The 23,949-nt window shown below is 37.9% G+C and overlaps 1 protein-coding gene across 3 annotated transcripts; it reads left to right on the top strand.

Moving 5' to 3' along the window:
* DEK (DEK proto-oncogene) lies at positions 1-21,551 on the top strand. 3 transcript variants are annotated; one of them, XM_075745143.1, is made up of 11 exons: positions 1-246; positions 2,149-2,295; positions 4,015-4,116; positions 4,629-4,738; positions 7,793-7,887; positions 10,605-10,725; positions 11,868-12,050; positions 15,097-15,229; positions 17,494-17,642; positions 18,966-19,034; positions 19,953-21,551. In XM_075745143.1, the coding sequence occupies exons 2-11, from the start codon at positions 2,160-2,162 to the stop codon at positions 19,962-19,964; spliced, it is 1,110 nt and encodes a 369-aa protein (XP_075601258.1). In that variant the 5' UTR covers positions 1-246; positions 2,149-2,159; the 3' UTR covers positions 19,965-21,551. The 3 variants fall into 3 exon arrangements, with proteins under 3 accessions (XP_075601258.1, XP_075601259.1, XP_075601260.1); XM_075745144.1 differs by lacking the exon at positions 18,966-19,034; XM_075745145.1 differs by lacking the exon at positions 1-246 and having other exon boundaries at positions 2,157-2,295; positions 3,931-4,116.
* The last annotated feature ends 2,398 nt before the right edge of the window (positions 21,552-23,949 follow it).

Here is a 23,949-nt window from a genome sequence, read left to right as displayed (position 1 = left end):
TGTCCGAGAACCCGCCATTTTGAAAACCTTGTTGATTCCGGGAGAGAGAGAGAAAGTGACCGACCGACCGCGGACACGGAACGCTCGCCTCGGGGAGGGGGTGTGTGTGTGTCGCTGTGTGCCGGGGCGCCCGGCCCCGCCCACTCCCTCCCGCTTTCTCCCTCCTCCGGTAACTGTCGCCTCCAGCTGCCGTTGCTGCCGCAGCCGCGCCCGAGGAAGGAGCCAGAAGCTGGGACTCGAGCTGAGGTGAGTCCTGCCGCCATGGTCATAACGGCGCCCGAGAGCGCGCTCCCGCCTCTTCTCCTCCCGCCTCGCCGCGGACGGGCCGGGGTGGCCCAGTGAGGCGGGGAGGGGGGTGACGAGGGGAAATGAAACGGGGCCGCTGTGCCACCGGGCTCCTGCCCCGTCGGGGGTTCGCCGTGTGCCAGGGGCGCTTGTCACCGGCCCACTGGCGACGTGGGGACCGCCTCCCTCCCTCCCAGCTCTCCGCGAGCCGACGGGCTGTGTTTTCCGCTTGAGGTGTTTCCTGAGCGCTCTGTCCTGCCTTACGGCTGGGCGGCGGAAAGGGCTCGCTGCCTGCCGGTTTGGGGGTGCGGTGGGGGGGTGTGATGGCACTCGCCGTTACCCCCGCCGGCCTTCTTGGCCGCCGGCTCCTCCGGGCGCTGCCCGTCGTCATCGCTTTTCCCGGCCTCCGACTCGCGAGTCGGGAAGGGGACAGGTGGCGAGTCCGTGTCTGAAAAGTCCTGGACGAGGGTGGGAGGTGCTGTTGTGCATGGGTATCCTTCCCGGGGCGGCTTGCGAGATACCTTCTCCCGGCCGAAAGCACCCTGGACTTAAGTCTTCCTAAAGATGGATCCTAGTACCGTTTTTCTCTAAGCAGGTCGTCCTCACGGACCTGGTTGCTGAAAAGCTGAAAAGTTTCTTATTTTCCTATTCTCCTTCTGCTCCCCTTGAAAGGGGAAGGAAAGACAACATGTAGTGTTTCACTTGGTTTTTCACTTGTGCGGACAAGTGAAATTCAGACAGTAATACCATGAAAAAGTCCGATTACTTTTCTGTGTCAAATGAAATACTGGTAGTGATACTCTGAAAGAGATTCCTCACCCTCCCAGTGATTTAGTAAACAGTATTAAACTTTATTTTTCCTCTGACTTGGTAATATAACTTGTGTTTGTCCTTTGGAGTGTTTCTGTTCTCTGGTACCTGTTAAGATTGCATGTAAGCATTTGATTTTGTTGTTGTTTATTGAGTCTGACTTCTTGCAGATAATACTGGCTTTAATATCAGAAAAAGAAAATGGTTAATCCTGTGATATTTTTTCCACAAGGGCTTGTACAACTGATGCTGTATTTTGTTCCAGATCTGTAGACAATGAAAGATTTTTGAAAGCTAGAATTTTTCTAAAATGAACAGATATGGATACCTTCCTTTGCTGGATATATATTCTCTGTCAGTAGGGAAACGGTACTCGTCAAAGTGAGATATTTTAATTTTAAGGTTAACGTTAAAGTGACTTCAAATGCTAAGAAAAGACTCCTCTTAAATATGCTAAGTATGAAGCATTTATTCTTTTTTGTTGTAGATCTGCAGATTAAAAACAAAAAGCATTTTCAAGCCCTAAGATGTCTCAGCTATTTGAATTCTGAAAGCGGTGTTAATTTTTTCCAAATTGCTCATAACTTTTTTTCTTATTTTTCTGTTCTCATTTTCCATCTAAATATGTAGCTTGTTTAACTTACTAGGAAGCTGATATGCATAGTTAACCACAATCAGATCCGTTTATAATATGATGCACTAAAATTGTGGTATCTTAAAACATTACAGTTCTTAATAGATAACAGCATCAGCTGCTTTGAGTGGGTGTTTCCAAATGCCTCACAAAGCAAGCTTGAAAACTTGTGTGTGGAAAGAATTGATAACCTTTTAAACTGTTCTTAACCAGGCTAGTTGCAGAATGGATGGCAACTCCTTCTGAAAAATTTTATGTATTGTGTGTATGCAGAATACTTTACTGTCTTGAAGAACGTGAACAATCACAACATGAGCACTATGACATTACTTTTACCATACAGGAAGGGTTTTTTAAAGTAAGATCCCTGTATTTTTCATGTATAATGCTATATTGATGATACTAACTGATTTTTACAGAACCATACACCATGTCTTCTGTTGTTTCATCAAAAGAAGATACAATGTCCTCTGAAAAAGCAGATGAGAAACAACCTGAAACTGAAAACAAAGCTGAGGAAAGTGATGAAGATGAAGAAGAGGAAGAGGAGGAGGAGGAAGAAAAGGGTACGTGTTTTTCCACCAAATAAGTTTTCCTTTAAAAAATGCCAGGCTTACTGAATGCAATCTCCTGTGATCTCAACTAATTGTACAGTTATTGTTTAGGAGATTCCATGGTCCATCTATCTCATGGGTCATAAATCGCTTCCCAGTAGATTATAACAGGCGACACTGGAAACAGTGATACTGATGTTCCTCAGAAAAGAGTGAAGGAATTGTCAGCATCCTGGATTCCTACACTAGGAAGGTTTTTTTTGTTGTTGTATAAACTACTAGATGATTATGAGGTAGTATTCTTTATCAAATTATTTGTATAAAAATGTGTATCCAAAAAAGAATCCTCTTTTGCAAGTAACACTCTGAAGTGATCTGTGTTTTCAAAAGAGAGAAACTTGAAAAATCTGTGTAGTAGCTTTGGAAACAGTAGAGATGTCTTTGCTTAACTACTGTGAATTAATTTACTGGGTACTGAAAATTAATTATATTTGAAGGGGAGACATTCAATTTTACTAATTTTGTCATTAAAATTGTGGTGATATAGGACAAGCAAGCAAGGCAGGTTTTGTGTTGTGGCATGTAATTGAAGAGTAGTCAAGGAATACAACATGTGATAAAGGAACTACTATGCAAAAATGTAATTTCAGTCCCATTGTGACATCTCTAGGTACCTGTCTTGCAAATGAAAGCATCTGTGGAAATAGAGCTCCAGTATGGCACAGTGAAAACCAAGTCGCTGATGGTCTTGGATTCTTAAAAGAGCTGAAGTTTGTCTTTAGGAAAGATAGTAGAAAGAAAAGAGATTATGCTCTTTGGGAAACTAGAGTAATTAGAGTTAGACAGAACAACATATCCAGTTTTGATTATGTTCATACAGATTTTTAAGCTGCTTTCAGATGCTAACGTCAGGATAGCCAATCTGTTTAGCACTAAGGATAATTTGACTTGAGGTCAAGTATTTTAGTATGAAATGTTTAGGTGAAGCTTTTGGGTTTTTTCCTGACATGGTATCATTAAAGTAATGATGTGCAGTGTATACATAAAACAATCTAAATGTATTTATTACTAAGCAGTACTAGAATTACTGGGGATAGTGTTCTTGTAGTATTTATGACACTTACATTGTGGCCCGCGGAGTGCTGTGCTGCGTTACCCTGTGAGGTGTAGTATAGTCTCGCTGTGCTTGTGCTTTTGCCTCTCCTGCTGATCTGTGTGGGTCCTCCAGTCCAGTAGCGGGAAGAGAAAGTGTTTGTAGCCACGCTGGACTCTCTTTTTGCCCGTCTGGTGGTAGCATTCTCCTCGAGAGAGCTAAAGTGAAGCTGTGCGTGTAGAGGCTGGGGCATCCCAGAAGGAGACTATGCAAACAATGCCAGTTCTATACCTCAGATAGGCAGTGAAGGGAGAGAAGGATGGGTTTCTGAGAATGCGTAGTGCTGCAACCTTCGTCAGGGGTGAAGTTGCCTTTAGGAAATGTCCAGACTTGCCTTCAAGGTGGATGCAGGATTGTAGTTAAGAACTAGAGGCTCCAGTATACAGAGACTGATATACAGCTCCATAGAATCCCCTTGACTTATTAGCCAAAGATTTGAAAGTCTCATAGTACCTGGCTATATCATTATCTACTTTTGGTTTGCCTTTTCAAAGATTCAGTGTTGTATTGCCTGTCACTACAGTTGAATCTGCTCATGTAATGAAAACTGTTGAGTTTAAGGAAGCTGTCTTTTCCAGAAAAGAGTCTCATTGTTGAAGGAAAAAGGGAGAAAAAGAAGGTAGACCGACTGACCATGCAAGTGTCCTCGTTGCAAAAGGAACCTTTTACAATTACACCAGGTAAGCTTGTTCTCTCACATAAGAATTGTCAGTGTTGGGAATGATAATGAAACATCTTTAAAAAAATCAGATTATTAATTTGTTGTAGATGAGACCCAACTTAAGAGTCATGATTCATTTTAAAATAGTAAGGCTATTATAATTATATGACAGCTCTGTTTTATTCTGTAGCACCAATTTAAACCATAAAAGTTGCATAATGTTTAAACTTACCTGGAATAGGATCTTAGTACCTAGCCACCACTAACAGAGGTAGGAGCAGCTAGAATAAAAAGAAATGCCAAGTCCTCGTACCCTGGTCTAAGTAGTATCAAGTAAGGAAGATAAAGAGACTGTCAGGATGCCTGATTGATAGGAAAAGGCCTGCTTAATGTTGTAACTATTATAATGTCTGATGCTATTTTGAAACAATTTCTTTGCTCTTTAAAAAAGAAACAGTACATAGTTGAAGTCATAAACACGTAGGTAAATACTAATGTGGTGAATTGTGTAATTGATTTTAACTGTTTCAGGAAAAGGACAAAAACTCTGTGAAATTGAGAGGATACAATTCTTTCTGAGTAAAAAGAAGACAGATGAACTTAGGAACCTGCACAAACTGCTCTACAACAGGCCAGGCACTGTAAGAACTTAAAATCAATGTTGTATATCTGTTGGTTCTCATGCATAGTGAAAATGTTTGTAGTATAGTTCTTTACATTTGCACATAAGGATCTACTTCTTAAGTGTCATTTATTACAAACTATTTTAAAAATGAATGTTGCAGGAGCAGTTGAGCAAGCCCATCATTTTTCTAACTCCTGTAAACTACTTTCCCTATAAAAATCCTATGGAAAGGGGTACTGAATTGTAAGTCTACTTGAATATAGGGGGTTTTTAAATTATTTTTTTTAATGAGAAGTGTGGCTTACCTTATGAGGATGAGTTGGAAATAATTTATGCTTCGCATGCTAACAGCTGCAGACATGCAGATTACAGTCAAAATACTCCACGTAGTTATTTTGTTCAACATAGCTTTTTCTTAGTACTTCTTTTATGTTTGAAACCTGTTAGTGAGTTTTAATACACTGCTACTTGCCTAGTCATTTTCTCCTTTAGTTTGCACAAAGCAGTAGAAAGTAAAACTACATTATATGTAAAATGTTGTTGTGGTTTAACCCAGCAGGCAGCTAAAACAACCACACAGCCATTTTCTTGCTTCTCCCCCCAAGTGGAATGGGGGAGAGAATCAGAAAGAAGAAGGTAACACTGGTGGGTTGAGATAAAAACAGTTTAATAGGACAGAAAAGGAAGAGAATAATAATGATTATGATGATAAAAGAATATACAAAACAAGTGATGCACAGCACAATTGCTCACCACCTAAAGCCGATACTCAGCTAGTTCCAGAGCCATGCCACCTCCTGGCCAACTCCCGCAGTTATAAACTGAGCATGATGTCATGATATGGAATATCCCTTTGGCCAGTTTGGGTCAGCTATCTTGGCTGCATCCCCTCCCAGCTTCTTGGGCGCCCCCCCCCGCCTTCTCCTTGGCAGGCCACTATGAGAAGCTGAAAAGTCCTTGACTGCTTGGCAACAACTAAAATATCAGTGTGTTATCAATATTATTCTCATACTAAATCCAAAGCACAGCACTATACCCACTGCTAGGAAGAAAATTAACTCTATCCATGCCAAAACCAGGACAATCTTAATAGTGATTTTTGTCACATTTATCTAAGACAATTAAAATATTAGTTAAAAACTTTCATGGAGCCCTTTATGTATCAGTGATCATGCCTTAAATTTCAGAGTAAATATGACCCATTTTTCTTGCTAATAGAGACAAAATGGCTATAGAGGATTTAAGGCAGAATAAATTTTACTATTTCAATACACTTACAGTATTTATAGGAATTTGTTTTTAATATCTTTGTATTTTGGAAACTTGAACAGCTAGCACAGAAACCAGGAACTGAATAGTACTAGTACAAATGCATGCTAGCTGTAATATCTCAGACTACTGCTGCAAATGTAGTGCTTGTTTAAATCGCAGCGAAAGATCTGTTGCCTCAAGCATTCAGAACAGCAACAGTATATGTTCATTGAAACCTACTTCTGTGAATTATGCTAGACTAGAAAATTTCTGTTTCGGTGCGTAGAGAGTTTTACAGAGTTTTGCAAACTTTTGGATTGTCTTTCAGTAGAATTTAATTGTTTAATAGGAAAAGTACAGTGACAGAACTATGTAACTTAGTTAACTAGCTTTACCATGGAAGTCATCAAACTGCATTCACTTAACCTTCATGAAACCAGTAACACTTTTCTACCATCTTTGGGTGGAGGTACTGGGATACCATTACCTCAGAGTCCATCTTTCTCACTTTAGATTGCAGATCTGAGACATAACTGATTTGAGAGAGTGTATTGTTTATTGATTATGCAGCACACTACTAAGAAACTAACAACAGAATGATACTGTTGTTATTGATTATTAAATCAATTATTAATAAATAATAACTAGATGCGCAACTATTCAGAGTTTCATAATTATGTGCAAATGATAAAGCTATAAATTGATATTTAACACTTCTAAGTCATACTAATTAGACACAACTGCTAATGAAATCTAGCTCTCATCCTTCCCTCCCACACCACTTACTTGGTTGCAATTCTACCCCCCCTCTGCTCTGCTTTCCAACACTTAGTGTTTTGGACATAGACTTGGAGAGCCCAGCTGGATTGCTGCAGTGTCCCAGTGGTCTGTGTCCAAAGATATGAGAATATATTTATTTGCTTCAAAATACTTTGTTTGGAAATACATCAGTATGGTTTCATTCAAAACTATATTTAATCAGAATTGTTGGGAGGTCAGAATGCTGTTTAATATAGTGAAGATCAGATTTGTCTTGTATGTACATTCTGTATGTGCTTTGGATCATAATTAACATTTTTAATAAAATGTGCCAATACCATCTGCAAATTTTCTTTAGGTGCTGGACAAAGATAATTACCTTTGGAAAAGGAGCTTAGCTTTGGTAAAATTATAAACTAATGGAGAAACACCAGGAACAAAATTTGTAGAATTATTGAAAGTGAGTTCAGTTATTCTTGATAGTGTTATAAGGATCTCAGAAGAATAAAAGATTTGGGGGTGCTTTTTAACTTATTTTTTGGTAAAAGGAGATGGAGTGAAAACAAAGAACTTAATATATTTGTGATCTGATGGGAGCAATTTTCCTGTTATAAGGGCTGTCACAATGAATGTTAAACCCTTTTCAACCTGTAGGTGTAATGGTAGAAGTTGTGAATTGGGTGGTATGTAAATGCAAAAATTGGTCATGCAAAAGAAAAGTTGAAAAGTACAATCATGGTCCTGTGTAAGACTTTAGAAAAAGCAAATAAAGCAAATCTGCTTTAGCAGATTATAGAATAGTGGATTTTATTTCTACTATATAACAAATTACATAGTACAAAGCATGCAACAGGCTTCATACGATCATAGTTGTGCAAATCTGTAAATAACCATGTAGTACATCCTAAACTGTAGGTTATTACTTAAAGGGTATAACTTTTTGTCAACAGAAAGCTAACTGCTTGAATATGTTTTTCTTGTATGAAAAGTTCACAAATGTTATTGGATGAAATCTTTTAAGTTCCTGGCAATGGAAAGTAATCAGTGTGTTCTGCTCTAGGTTGCTTCCCTAAAGAAGAATGTGGGTCAGTTCAGCGGGTTTCCATTTGAAAAAGGAAGTGACCAATACAAAAAGAAGGAAGAAATGTTAAAAAAGTAATTATCTCTATTGCTACTTAACATTGCTTGACTCATGCTATATATTCCTTTTTATTTTCAAAATTTTACTTCCGATTAAGCTGAGTGGCTGTTTCCAAGAGCTCTATGATGTCTTTCTGAGCTTGCTTTGATCACACAAACTGATCTCTTAAGACAACTTGAAATGTATTAAAAAGTTAAATTGCAAACATTTTATTCATAGTCCATACAGTCCTGACTTTAACTATTGCATGCTAACTGGCAGATTCTTCTGCCAAGTGAGAGGAAAACTTTATTTCCCTGGGGCAAGCATAGTGTTGTGAAAACATTGTGCTCTATTCGTGGTGTGGACTGCATCCTTCTATGCCTCAAACCCTTCCTCCTTCAGAATTAAAGTCCTTTCTGCTTATTGTATATTAAACACAGTCTTATTCCTAGAATCACTGTAGCAACTAGTCTAACAAATTTTTTTTTTTTTTATTTTTTACTGTCTCCCTATATAAGTTGCTTCTCTATTAACAGGAGAAGCTGCTGCAGCTTGGTTTTGACTGCACTGAAAGGGTTTAAAGATGCCCCTGCATATTTGTGCAGCTAGCTGTAACAAATGGAAGAACTAATAACTTCTACGCAATTGATTCGAAATTACTTTTTTTTGTGTCAGTTTTTTGGTAGTGGGAAGGCTTCCAGAATTTGGAATTTGCAAATCTTCCTTCCTCAGATAAGCAGTTTTCTAGGAATAGGATTTGTCAAATACATGTGAATCTACAAGACAAACTCTGTCTCAGGATGAGAGTTTTGACTGTTTCCCACTGATTTAATTGGATAATGTTTCCCCTTATCTGCAGAAGGTCACAAAATAAAGTATTTTTGCAAATTTTTCTTCATGTTTTCCCTATGAAAAAACTACTAGTTAAGTTTTGTTACCCTTCAGTCTTCAGCAAATATCCTGAAAACTGGTTGCATTGTCACCCTTATATCAAGGTGCTGAGCGCTGTGTGCTTGTGTTACTGTGGTAAGTTCTGCTGCTCTTCATAGCTATGTATGAAACACTGCTGATTCGATTATTAATTTATTCTGACTACTGGGCTGATTTCTGCCCATACTGTACACTTGGATGTCATCATGTTTTAACAGCATCGAACAAGATGAACAAAGGGCAAAATTTATTTTGTAGAATCTTACTGTTCAGTTTATAAACTAAAAAGAATGAGGATTGAGGTTGCTGTGTGGATTAGAGTTCTTGGATTTTGTAAGTCAAAACTACTTGCTGTGGAAGTTACTGACTCAAAAGTTGTGTGTATGTGTGTATTCCACACTTGAACTGCATTTTAATACTTAGTACATTATGTTTGTTGTTGCCTGCAGATGTACCTTCAAAGCATTAAAAACATGAAAGGATTTGGGAGGCGATATTTATTCTTTGTATAAATACAAGGGCAGATACCATGTGTAACGCAAGTCATAAGGAATTTTAGTTAAGGCAGCAGTAGAACCATAAAATCCTAAATTCAGTGTACAAGGTCTTGAAAATTTGAAACAGAAACTTTGATGCTGTGCAGTTTTGAAATCTGTTAACAGATTTAACTCTATAGTATTATTGTCTTTTAAAATGTAAGAGACTGACTTTTGATTCTGCAGGAATACCTTCCAAGTATTCAGTGTATCCGCAAAAGCTCAAAAGGAAGGCTCTCCACATGTTAAGATTGCACAATTTTTTTTTTATAACCTTGTCTAGAAAAATGATTGAAATATTTGACTTCATCGTTGGAAGGATGGTGGATGAACTGTACTTTGAGGCAGGTAGATGCACCAAACCAGTTAAGATTTCATGTTCCCATGCCCTAAAACAAAGTTGTTCTGCGCCCTTAAAAGTCTGTGAGTTTAAAGGGGCAGTCTGAATTAAATGCTACTTTAGAGAAGTTGTAGGCCACCATGAAATAGTTGCACTGACTTTTTAAATCAACAATGAAAAATAAGTTTCCTTTGACTGATTACCAAAAATAGCTATTAAACTTGTGAAAAATGGTCAGACAATGAAATCCACTTTTCAGGCAGAATTATACAAAATGAGTGAAGAAGAAAGCATAAGCATTTGAAGGGAGGTAACAGGTAGAATAAGTAGGGTTTCTTTTTGTTTTTCTTAAATCTCATTAAGCTTGCATTCTGATGTCATACCCTCTCAGGATTTTCTTTCCTTCCACTTTTTCAATACTGGTGGGACAAATGATGAAGTGGGACAGTTGGTTCAAGATCCTTTTGGAGTAAAGGGGGTGGATGTCAGAGTTTCATTTAACCTTCTACCTTCATCAGATGTACTTCTGTAAAGGGGTAAGGAACCAGAGAAAACGTACGGAGACCAACTGCCCCCTAAGAGTTCAACTCTTGTACCTATTGCGTTTATTTTCCAAGATTGATTCTTTCCAGTGTGGTAGATTAGGAGAGATTCTGGGGAAGATTTTTTTAATGAAGATTTTAGAACTTTTGCATATCCTACTTCACATGCATGTGGATTTGGGAATTTTGGTTTATTTTGCTTTATGTAATGATGGTGGTGGTTCTTTGTTTAACCATAGGTAGGACTGGAAATGTAGTTGAGTGTATATATTCATGTCTATTGTCAGGTTGCAGACACAAACCAGATAGCAGATTCTAACAGAAAAATGTTGATTGATTGTTTAGGATGTGATACTGAATCTTTTTTTTCTTTTTTTCTTTTTTTTTTCCCCCCTCTCCAGATTTAGAAATGCAATGTTGAAAAGTATCTGTGAAGTTCTCGACTTGGAAAGATCAGGAGTTAATAGTGAGCTGGTAACCAGAATCTTAAACTTCTTAATGCACCCAAAATCTTCAGGCAAGGTGAGATGCAGATTGTTATGCTTCGTTTTATAGCTCTGTTCTGATGAAAAATGCAGCTGTATCTATTCCTTATTATTTGCTTGTTACCAGTGTGATACAATTACTATTCTAACTTACAGAAGTAACAATGGCTTCTTGAGAGTAGCTCTACACCTGCCCGCATCCATAATGAGGGGGAGAGGACTTGGATAGAAATGATATGCTTACATGTGCACCCATTACGCACTGTTAGCGCAAAAAAGTGTATGTGGTCAACACATGAAGCTAGAGATATCCACACCCAAGTACCGTACATAGCTTCTGCTTTGTGGTTGAATGGAAGGGAATAGACATAATATGTAAGCAGGAAAAAAAAAGGGTGTCAGAGCGAGGAAATAAAACATGAAAGGACAGGAAAATAAACTGTCAGATGTTACTTGGATGTGCTACAAGTTGATGAGTGTATGTGATCACATTCGGTCATCACAAAACAGAATTTGTTGCAAGGCTAGGAAAACTTGCTTGAACTAGTATATGCTAGTGCACTAGGTTCAGCTGCCAAGACTACTAAACTCTATTATTAATTTGGACTTTCATTTTTTAATCTAAAAGCAATACTTAAATAGTTAGACTGGTGCTCAGGAAATTACATTTATTCTCAGCAAACGCTGGTAAGTGTTGTGAACAAGGAGCCTGCATGCTGCTTTAGGGACACTGGTACTGAGTGACAACAAAAGGCATTTTTGCATAAGACTTGACAGAATTCCTGCCTCTAAGTCTTCTGAAAAGTTGTCAGCCAATGTGTAACTAGAAGAAAAAGCTTGCTTTTATGGGTTCAGGAGGGGAATAGGTAGGTAAAAGGTTCCTTCTAGATTGTTCTTCCTTACTTCCCTTTCCTAACCCCCAACCTCTGAAGATTTATTTGGTTAGGGGAGTGGAAGGGGTGCTTAGCTTAGAACTGAAATGTTGTTTTACTCAGGTCCATCTCTGCTTACGGCAAAATGTTATGGCTTAAGTGTAGTACATAAAATATTCCTACTTTTTGTTTCAAGTCTGAAACCTCTGTATTTGTTTACTGTTCTTTCATGTGATTTGAAGGAATCTTTATTTTTAAAATTCATTTTTGTATTCCTACTTGGATAACACACCTCCCTGTCTCTCAGCCACTGCCAAAGTCCAAAAAAACACCAAGTAAAGGTGGCAAAAAAGAACGCAGTAGCACTGGAACAACAAGAAAAGCGAAACGAACCAAGTGCCCGGAGATCTTGTCAGATGAATCCAGTAGTGAAGAAGATGAAAAGAAGGAAAAGGATGACTCTTCAGAAGAAAAAGAAAGTGAAGATGAGGTAATGAGGGGTTTTGTTTATTGTTCAACATAGGGCTAAAAACATTTATCTGCAATTTGTCATAATGTGGTTGTTATTGATTGGCAATTCTTGGAACACACAGAGTTGGGGGTAAGTGATGTTTAACTGAAGGAATGGTTTGAAAGAGAAGGGAACACATCCGCAATTTATAAGAGATTTTCATAATTTCTTAGTGCATTAAAGTTAGAGAATAACATAAAAGGCAAAGTTTCTGATTCTTGGATGTATATATGCACCTTATAAAAACGATTTGCTACATGTCATTTTGGGGCAGCCAGGATTTCAAACATAATTGATCTTACAGTATCTATATTTTATTTATTATTTTTTTTCCCCCTGTGTAGGGTTTGATTGGATACCTAGGACTTAACTTCTAATTGAGTAGAGGTCCCTGACCTATCTGGCTGCACTGATTTTGGATCTTGGTTCCCTATTTCTCCTGCATTTTATGTCCTAATCTCTCTTTCAGGGTTCTGTGTCTTGGATCACCAAGATAAAGTGAGCAACGTAGTAAGCGGCCTTACAAAGATCCCAGCAGTCTCCAAAGTGTTCTCATCTTACTGTTATTTTCTGTTCTTTATTTTCTTTGAAGCTTCTTTTAGCCTTGTATAGTAGGAGAGAAATGAGATGAACTTTGTATTTAAATGCAAAATACCTTTCTCTCTGCATTCCCTTTCAGCCCTGTACTTAGTCACAGAATAGACACAAAACGTGGAGGGCCAGTACAAGTGTACAGCTGATTTGTGCTGGTTAGTCCATATATCTGAAGCCTGGAAAAAAAATTAAAAGGAGTTACAGGCTTCATCTTAACCTATATTTTGATTTAGATGGGACTGCCTTTTTAGCTTTAGAGCCCTGCAACAAACAGCAATTCGTTGACTGTTGGTGTCCAAGGAAATACTTTATAGAAGCTATGAACCTTTGGCTGTCATGTAAGACAGTTATTTACTTGGTTTACATTCTGTCTATTGCAGTGGAAGTGTGACAGGCTGTTAAGTAAACAGTCTGAGCTATAGAAAATAGTAACAAAAATCTTTTGTTGAAAGGCCAATTTATGTAACTCTTAACTATTTTGCCACAGTCATTTTGATAGGTGTTGGTTTTAATTTAAAAAGATGGTTCAAGGAAATTCCTTATGCCTCCATGAAACAAACTTAATTCTTAGTTTGCCTTTTTCTTTCCCCACAAATGGCAAATTTAAGAGGGCTGAGATACTAAAAGTTAATTTTTATATTTGCTCATCTCTTCAGCAAAACAATCTTCCTGTATTGAGGAGAGGAATATAGCTTTCAGAGACAAGAGTTGTCTTATAGAAATTTTTTCAAGAATTCAGTTATTTAAAAACAAACAAACAAAAAACCCACACACAAAAAAGACAAACAACACCTCTCAAACAAACAAAATCCAACAAAGATAAAAAACCTCACAGTAAATCCCATTGATCTAACTGGGTCGTCTTTGCCTTCTTTCAGAAGGTAGGAGTTACATATGTCTGCCAGGCAATAGCTGAGTAGAGCGAAGTCTTTGGAAACTGAAGTTGACTTGCATGAAGTAAAAGCTTAATTATTACAAAAACACTAGTATGTCAAATTAGTTTGAATACAGGAAATGGTGAAATGGAACATGTCTGTGTTCATACAGCTTTAGGTTTGCAGCATTTAAAAGGAAAAAGTTAGATTTATGACACCCTCTAACATACTACAGGTGGAAAGATGTAGGCGGCATATCTGCTTTGCTGCCCCAGCTCCATTGGAATTTTAGGCATAGTGGCTGGAGTAGATTGTCCTCAGAGTTGTATGTCTCTCTTCATTGCAACTCTTTCTTTAAACAATACAAACAAAAAAAATCTTACGGTTACCTGGAAGCAAAAGATATCTGAAATATTTTTGTGTGCTGGGGGAGCATAATTTTATTAAAAAAAAAAAGAATGTTGAATATTGGGTTTAATTTCGGACTTTGCAGCTGGTGATGGAGCTTTAGCAGAAACTCAGAAGCTGAAAAGTTAGAAACTGCAAACATTTATTTAGAAGTGGGGTGATCCTTGAGTGTATTTTCTGAATTCGCACAGTTAAAGTCTTTATCTTTCATTTAACACTGCAGAGCGAGTGCAACTGTAACTGAGCAAGCCAATATAAATAAATATAATCTAGTTTATTAAATACTAGTTTCATGAGTTGCACCAGGTATTAATGGGTGAGGCCATTAAAAGTTGTGTGAACTAATCTTAATTGTTGAGATGTGTTGCTCAGTTGACTATATTCCCATTTTAAATATAAGTTAGAATTATGAATTTAGTAGCTACTCTTAGTTAATTTGTTTCATTTCATGATGTTCTTTCTCTGAAGTATGATTTGTTCCTGGTCAGTGTTCCATGTTTGTTTCTGTGAGGAATGTTTTCAGCCTTGTCAGAAGTATTACCTAAAGATTTTGTATGTTAAGCACTCATTTAATTTGTGCCAAAAATGCAGTGCACTGATGTGCATATACCATATGTATTTATGTTCCCAGGTTCTTCTGTTGATGTTAACCTAATGCAATAATTTTTTGGGGTTTCCTAGTCACAATAATTGGCCAAATTACAGATTAGCGAAGGTAGTTCTCCTCAACTAGTGCAAAAAGAATTAGCTGCATGTAGTCTTGGAGAGTTATAGCATCTAGAAGTAGTTGAATGCAACATACTAAGTCATTTTTTTAACATTATTGAAGTGATTTTATAAGCTAATTATAAGTAGTTATGAATGGAAAGTTGTAGCACAACCAAACTACTAATATCATCAAAAAGTTCTAGCTGTTTGAGCTTAAGAGTCCATGTAGAAGGACAATGTGAAATTTAAAGAATGTAGGAATACTCTTTGTGGACATTTCTACCCCTATACCGTCGGGGGAATATGGCTAGTAAAATATAGTAATTAAATCTGCTGATTTAGTTTGTAGTAACAGAAGGAATAATTTCCATTGTGGAAAAGAAGTACAGATTGTTCAGATAGAAACCATCATTTTAATCTTCTGTTTTTCTTCTTTATAGCCCCCTAGAAAAGCATCTAAAAGAGAAAAATCTAAAAAGATGACTTCTAAAACCAAGAAAGCTGTGAAGGGTGCGAATGTCAAGAAGGCAGATAGCAGCACTACTAAAAAAAATCAGAACAGTTCTAGAAAAGGTAAATGCTTTAAATCTTTTATCACACATTGTCTTGTAGCTTAACTGGCATGCTTATTAGAAAGCAAGCATTTACACCTAATTGTGAAAGAAAATAGAATTTTGTGAATTGTTGGCTTGCTACTTGATATTTCTTTCCTTGCAACAGTCATTTTTTTAAAAAAAAAAAATCTTAGTTTTGGGAATACGTTATGCAATTTCTGTTGTGTACATATATATACACTTTTTATTTGCATATGAATGGAAAGTATCAGCCTAGTTCTCCCTTCTGGAAGAATGTTAGCAAAATTCTGGTGGTGCTTCTAGAGTTACTTCCCACGAATCTTATAATTAATCCACTAGTATAGATCCCACTGTGTATGTCTCTTGTTCAGCAGTGTGATGTGTTTTTTGTGAATATAGGCATCCTGTTGCTTTTTTTTTTTTCATATCTGATGATATGCATAAAAAGTATACATACCTTGAGTTTCTTAATACCCGTGTAAAGATTGCAGCAGTGCAGGTAGGGACAGACCGGGTTTCTTTCTAAGCAGCTTTGCAGAAAAGACCTGGGTAGGGGCAGATGGTTCTCGCAGACAAGGAACAAGTTGAACCTAGTTCAGCAGTGTGGCCTTGTGATAAGGAACGCTGACAGCACTCTGGGCTGTTCCAGCAAGCGTGTAGCCAGCGGGTTGAGGGACGTGATTATTACCCCCTATTGGGCACTTGTGAGCCTGCCTCGGAAGGGCTGTGTCCAGCTCTGGGCTCCCCGCTGCAAGACAGGCGAGGACATACTGGAGCGAGTCCAGTGGAGGGCCACCAAGATGGCCATGGGGCTGGAGCACACGATGTAGGAGGGGAGGCAGAGAGCTGGGCTTCTTCAGCCTTAAGAAGAGATGGATAAAGGGGGGGTCGTACAGCAGTCTGCAACTACCCAATGAGGGGGGCGGGGGCAGGCTCTGCTTGGAGGTACGTAGTGAGCGGACAGGAGGCGACAGGCACAAGCTGCCTCCAGGGAAATTGCAATTACGTGAGGGTGGTCACAGAAACAGGGCCCGGAGCAGTTGTGGAATCCCTGTTGTTGGAGATGTTTGGAACTCAACCTGGCAGGACCCTGAGCAATCAGCCCCATGTTGGCCCTGTTCTAAGTAAGGGCTTAAACCAGATGATCTCCAGAGGTCCTTTCCCACCTTAAAGTCTCTGGCACTCTATGAGATAACAGCCATGACTTGGTCACAGTTGTGGTATGACTTATTAATGCATCATATGTCCATACTGCAAACATACTTCATTTAATGCCAACAGTGGCATATAGATGCTATAGCACAGACGTAAGTTCAGATTGATTACACTGCTTGTCACTGTATTAAGAAAAGGAATGGTTAAACTCTTAGGCATAGAATTATGCTAAACTTGTTTCATAGCCTTATTTCTCAGCAGAATAAACTGGCCTGTGCTGAACTCAATGTATTTTCAGATTAGCTGCTGGCAGTACTAATGTGGCTGACTGTATGTGTGTGTATGCTTTATTTTGTCATCAACATAAATATAGATATATGTTACATAACATGTATGCAAAATGCATATGTAACATATTCATAATTTCTTTACTGCATTTCTGTTTTGAGTGTATGTTTGCTGTACAAAAATCAAAATGTTAAGTAGGTCTTTCTGTAAGCTCATTATCTAGATTGTTTGGCATCTGCTCTGAATTTTGTCTTGTTGGCAGTAGAGGAACTGAGTGGATGTTGGAGTTGTGCAGTCTAATTTTTTTGCTGCTGGAAAAGATTGTAGGAATGTCCTGTGCGTCTTAACTTTATGATTCTCTTCATTTGTTGTCACGGTGTTTCTGATAGCATGTCCAGTAATACAGCATTGCCAAATTACGAAATCCCAGTACACAGTGCTGATGGGGGGGGGGGGGGGGAATCTAAACTCCTCTTTAAACCAAATAAGTACTTTTTTTTTTTTAGAGCCATAATATCTTAATTTAGAATTGTTGTAATAAACCTTTTTTTAGTTCGATTAGATTAATCTGTTCAATACTTTCTAGAGTACATATTGATTTGTAAACTGATAGTTCATCAACAATGATGCGGATTCATAAATAAATGTGGTACTGATAGCATTAGTTTTATTTTTAAATTGGTGGTCTGGCAAGATGTCTATTTTAAGGGAGAACATCTGTATCACATTTGGGGAAAGTTCTAATGGCTTCTGTTTTGGAGGAAGAAAGCAGGCAAATTAAAATCTTTTATTACAATTCAAATTATTCTTCATATTTAGAAAGTGAGTCTGAGGATAGTTCAGATGATGAACCTTTAATTAAAAAGCTGAAGAAACCACCCACAGATGAAGAACTTAAGGAAACTGTCAAGAACTTGTTGGCCAATGCAAACTTGGAGGAGGTCACAATGAAACAAATTTGCAAGGAGGTAAGTGAATATGATTTTGCAATCTCTTTTTAGGCAGTGGGTTGTCTGTGAACTGACTTTTGTCATCGTTTCAGAAATGGAGGCTTGCACACTGCACAGTGGTTCAGAAACAAAGTAGTTTTGCATTGATTTATTTACTTGCTAACAGCTATAACAAGGAGAGCTTTAGTCTTAAGATACGCAATGCTGATACCCAATATTAAAAGGGAAGTCTCCAAAGAAAAAATAGCTTTGTGGAAAGTAGCAGTATTACCTCCAAAACAACTGCTGCGTATTAAAGTGAAAATATCTGAGATGTTGAGACAGTGCAGCAGCTTGCTACTGTCAAAAAGGGAGGGCTGTGTCCTGCTCTCTGTACATTTCTCCTGCTCACCTTGCATTCATTCCTCATATGTTCTTTTTGTGAGTCCATTCAGCTCTCATCTATCAGCAAAAAATGAATAGTTCTCAGCTGAGTTAGTGAGTTGAATCAGTTCAGCAAGGAATCTATTAATTGTCAGGACAGGTGTCAGGAAGGGACCATGTGGCCGGGAAAGGGAAAGGTGGGAAAAAGTGACCAAAACACAGATGATACTGTTAACTGACTGTAGAAAATGTCAAGGTAACTTGCATGTTTGTTTTCCTGGTACTTCCAAGAAGTTGTCTTGAGAAAATGAAACCAGAAGTTATTCTTAAGAGAAAACTGTATGTTTATACTCTGTACAAACTTTTTGTCATGTTTATAGTCATTTTAGTAGCCTGAAATTTGGAATACTGAAATAAAATACTCTGCATTGGTTGTCGGTGTTGGCATCTGTTTGTTGTTTGTTTGGTCCTCTCCTACCCAGTTAACCAAAGAATAGTTGTAGAATAGCACTCAAATATGTTGACTCTTCTGTGAGTCTCTTGAAAGGATCACAGTTTTACTTATTAAATCCCAGGGCTTATTTATTTTTTGATTGTATTTGTTTAGCTTCCTTCACTAATGCAGGGTTATCTGACTACTTCCACAGCATGCAAGACAAAGATTGGAGAATTCTTAGTTCCTGACATGGCAAGCTAGGCATTCCAATTTGTCGATGTGAAGAACTATAGTACCAGTTTAGTCAGTGACTAAAAATAAAGAAACCCATGTATTTAAGTATTTATTTGGTCAAAATAAGGACAGGAAAATGAGCTTGTCACTTTCCGTAATTAACAGAGGGCATTTTGGCAGTTGTAATACTAAAAGAACCACACCAATTTTTGCCCTAATTTCATTTAAGCGCCTTCTATTCATACAGTACATTGAAAGAAAGTAATTTGAGGTTTGTTGTTTTGTTTTTTTTTTTTACTTTTTTTTAGGTATATGAAAACTATCCTAGTTATGATTTATCTGACAGGAAAGACTTCATTAAAGAAACAGTCATAGAGGTAAAGACTTTATCATTTAGAAAACATTCTGGGTTGTTTTTTTTTTCCTTCAGCCTATTAAAGTGGCACAGCATCCTGTTACACTAGTTTTAATAGCTTCCTATGTAGTATTGGAAGTTTAGTGCTCTGATAAACCTGAACTCTGGCTCTGACTTTTTTTTTTTCTTTTGTATCCCTCTTTCAAAAATAACCCCTTCAGACTATTTTCTTAGCATGCCACTACTACTGTTACGAATTTCTTTGGTAAGCAGAACTAAAATTAAAGCTATCATCATTTTTGATGACTTTTACTCTCTGAAAGCTATGCATTTGCTTTAAATTACAGCCTTGGCTGCAAGGTGCCCTATAATTCATGCACTGACCACATACATCCGTAGGTAACAATGCATGAGGTTGCATAAGCCCTGCAGGCCTGCAAGCTCTGGCAATGAGAGAAGTATAGAGATAGCTAGCTTTTCTCTGTATGTGCTTGTGGTAGCACAGTTGTAATGTTGCCTTTGAGTTTGCTGCACTGAATGAAGATTAGGCCTGATCTAATGTATTCATTACGAAGGATTTATTGTCCAGTCTGTGGTTGGTAATTTTCAAGTTCAATTACTTTTGTTTGCCCCAAAAGTAAAAAAGGAACTAGAGAAGTGAGGCTCACTTAGTGGAGTTAATGAAGTAACTTTTCTTTCTCTTGTGGCTTCATCTGCAGATGTTGATATATGGCTATCTAGAAATAGTTATGTCTATGTGCTGTGCATACGTGTGTCGCTATCAACAAAGGCATAAGAGAGCAATCTGCTGTAGGGATGTTCTTGGTTTTTTTGTGATAGCAAAAGTAGAGTGTATTTTCTTGATAGTCTGATGCAAAAGGAGAGGCTGTATGTAATTGGATTGAGAGAAAGGAGAAAACTAATACACTTCTCATTTCAGTTGATTTCATGATCTGATTTGACTGTGGGAAATGAAGATTCCTGGTTTTATGTTCCCATGGATTTGAAGATCTGATAGGCACCAGCAACAGGAATGTGTCTTACCCTTGTGGTATTTAGTCAGAGCTGATTCTGCTGACCTAATGTTAAGAGTGTTGATGTAAATTGCTTTGTGTGTCTTTTTTTTTTTTTTCCTTCCCTAAAAACAAAACTGCATTTGATGCAGTTTTTAGTTGAACATAAGTTTCGTGCATGGCAATAAATGTTCCCTTTTTTTATAGTTTTTGTACATTTTGACTTGCTTTGTATAACTAGATTCATTAGAACCATCATAGCTTTTTAGTGTGGATTACTAGTTTGCAGGAGATTTTAAAATCAAGTAAGATGAAAGCTGTTTATCTGCACATATACATGCGGAGACTGGAATATTGCAGTATTGGTTATAAGGATATTTTGAATACATATCCATTCTGAAAATAACAAGAATTAGTCACATATTAATGTCTTTTATATTCTGATACATTCTACAGATACAAAATTATTCTAAATCTAGATTACTGTCTTGCATGTGTAGGCACTGAGAGAACTGTCAGAGCATGGTAACTAATTGGCATATAGATGTTATTTTTGTACTTTTAAAAGGCTTTCTGTTGTGTATATAAAGTTATTTCAGATTTCTTTTGTGCAAATCCATTTTTTTAATCTTGTTATCTTAGGATTTATGACATGAAATGTCAGTGTTCAGCAGTGAGGCTGTGATGAAAAGTGGTATGCAGAAGTTTCATGAAACTACAAACCAGTTGATTTTACGATGTTTGTCACATCTTACCTTGTACAGAAACTAAACTGTAGTTTTATACTTAAGCTTTTCAGCATTTAACTTTGTACAAAAAACTACATACACATTTGTTTTAATGGCTTGACACAGTAAATAAAATCCCTCCAAAGGCTATAGGGAAATTTCTAAAGTTCACTTTGCAAAAAAATCTTTTACTTTAGTGTCTTGATGGCCTAGCATCTCAGAAGTGGGTATCCAAGATGTACAGCTAGGAGGCTCAGTAGCTTTGGAAGCCCACAGCCAGGCTTCTGAGTCAGGCAGCACTGATGTGTATGGTTAAGCTCTCTTCTGTATGGGAAAGCTCTTCTGAACCTGACCCTTGGTGCCTCGACCTGGACAATGGTACTTTTAAGCCTTCAGTCTTGAACTTTGGCCCATAGCTTTTCAGATCAAAGTGAACTCTGCATAAATTTTTGTTGGTTTAGGTTTCTGTTCTCCATACACTTTGTTGCTAATATGGGGAAGTCCTGCACTTAAAATCATGAAACTAATAGTTGTTGAAGCGTGGGCTGCCACTAACACCAGGAGCACAGAATCCCTCTGACTGTAGTATTGCTGGAAAGACAAAGTGTATTTTTTTGAATTTTATTATTGTACAGTTGAGAAATAAGGGTTCGTAAGTGATCTAAATTCTGAAAATGTTCAGCCAAATAGACTATTAATCTTCACACACTTACTGACTTTCTTTGCGTGTAATCATTTATAAGGCTGAATGTAATGGGGGTTTTTGTATTCAATAAATGTCTTTCACAAAAATGTAAATGAATTTTGATGATCTAACATTTGCTTAAATATATAGTAAAAAAAAAATCTATACAGAAACAAGATTGTTGTCTTTATCTCATCTGGTAGAAACTATTCAAGCCTGATTCAGCAGGGTTCTCTACTTTAAAGATACTACTGCTGAAATATATATCCTTGCACCAGGGTAAGATTTTCTATCTTCTTTGAGGTTGGTTTGGTTTTGTGTTTGGTTTTGGTTTTTTTTTCTCTGAACTATCTTAGCATGAAGAACACTTTTTAATTTGCAATTAAAACCATGAAAAGTCTCCAAGTCCTTCTTAAAAGTGGTAAGTTACTTGTGTCAAGTTTTGTTGGGTTTTTGGATGGATTTTCTACAAATACTTGAACTGCCTTGCGATTTTTATGTAAATACACCAGTCGGTTTTAATTATGTGCGTCAGGAAGCGTTTTTAAGATGAATGACTCCCAAGTATAAACATTTTTAATAGTGTAAATTCTAACAAAAACTTACAAAAGGATAGTGTACTTCTATTTATTGTATATACACATTACTTGCAACTTTGGAATTGCGCAGATGGAATAGAAATGAACTTGGCATCCTTCAAATACTTTGTTTAAATCTCTTAACTACAACTCAGTGTAGTCCTCAACAGAGAAGAAATGTCTGAGTTGTTTCCCTGCTAATCCATACCAGTCTGGCTGCATCTGACAGAAGATTCCAGTTCTTTCTACAACTGGGGAAAAGGCTGCAAGAGAATACTAAAAGGGTAAATAAAATGTCCTGCTTATCCTGATGCTGTTGGATTAAAAATGCAGCTGAGCAGGGCTCTAAATCCTGTACAGAGACGCTCATAAAAAATAGAAACTGGCTAACTGGATAAAAGGCAACTGAATAGTGTTCAGGCATACACCTTCCAGATGCTTCAGACTATGTCCTGGACATTGTGTTATAGAAAAATAGTCCTACCATTTTGATTTGATTGCCTACAGCATAATTCCTACAGTTCGGTGTATTGGTTCCTCTGTTTAGTTAAGTCTTTGATATTTAATCTTTTGGTCGGTGACCTGCAAACCCACACAGATTAATCTGAATGACTTGCTTATATACATGACTGTTCTTATGAGTGAGCTTGGCATTTGAGGTAACAGCGTATGGGCCCTGTAGGAGAAAGATGGAGAGGGCTAGGTTTGGAAAGGCAAGAGTAGAAATTTTGAGTGAAGAGAGGTCATGTGTCTTCAGGAAAAGAGCTGAATTGGAGTTATGTGGTAAGCTGTGGCATACTGCTCAGGCATGGCTAACCAAGATGACGCAACTTTAAGTGCCATCCCGCTTTTTTCCAGAAGCTCTAGGGTATAGCCACCGTGGACCTAAGTGGGCTGCTTATAGTATCTGTGTTCCTTCTGCATTATCCTGTTACAAGGCACATGACAAAGCAAGATCTGAATATCTGGGTTTAGATTAACCACCAGTAAGCTGGACTTAAAAATAACCTTTTTGGACCCCAGTGCTTAATCTGGCTAAATAATGCCCCTGACAGTCAGCATGGTGGTTCCAATAAGGTTTATTAGCTCTGTTGCTGTTTCAGAGAGGGTGGCTTATGACCACTTGGGTAGATCTAATTATTCCTGTTTCCAAATCAGAAAGCCAACTATTAATCAAGTAGCTTCAACTGAGCTAGATGAAAGCATTCCTGAAATGACTTCTGGTGGTGGTTGTTATTTTAGTTCCTATTATTTAGGAAGAACAGTGGAAAAATCTATAAGGCATCAGAATACTGTCTGAAAACTTGTAATAAGAAATTGAGTAAAATCAATGTTTCACTTGCTAAAAAAAGTTGAGAAACATCTGCTTTGCAGAAGGAAAATAACACACTTTGTCAGCATTGAAATGTCTGCCCTGCCTTTGAATTTGGAAATATTTATTAAAGCAAGTAGCTGGAAATTGTACATCTAAAAGATTATTCAGATAGATCTTGACTTGCAGGAGAAATGGGTTGACGGGAACCTTGTAAAAGTCAAGAGAAGCAAATGCAGCATCCTGCCTCTGGGATATTATAACCCCATACAGCAGTGCAGGTAGGGACAGACCGGGTTTCTTTCTAAGCAGCTTTGCAGAAAAGACCTGGGTAGGGGCAGATGGTTCTCGCAGACAAGGAACAAGTTGAACCTAGTTCAGCAGTGTGGCCTTGTGATAAGGAACGCTGACAGCACTCTGGGCTGTTCCAGCAAGCGTGTAGCCAGCGGGTTGAGGGACGTGATTATTACCCCCTATTGGGCACTTGTGAGCCTGCCTCTGAAGGGCTGTGTCCAGCCCTGGGCTCCCCGCTGCAAGACAGGCGAGGACATACCGGAGCGAGTCCAGTGGAGGGCCACCAAGATGGCCATGGGGCTGGAGCACACGATGTAGGAGGGGAGG

The sequence above is a fragment of the Balearica regulorum genome, chromosome 2, assembly GCF_011004875.1.
Source record: "Balearica regulorum gibbericeps isolate bBalReg1 chromosome 2, bBalReg1.pri, whole genome shotgun sequence".
Classification (NCBI taxonomy): Eukaryota; Metazoa; Chordata; class Aves; order Gruiformes; family Gruidae; genus Balearica; species Balearica regulorum.
The sequence above is the reverse complement of the archived record's forward strand: the minus strand, read 5'-3'. Positions and strand labels throughout refer to the sequence as shown.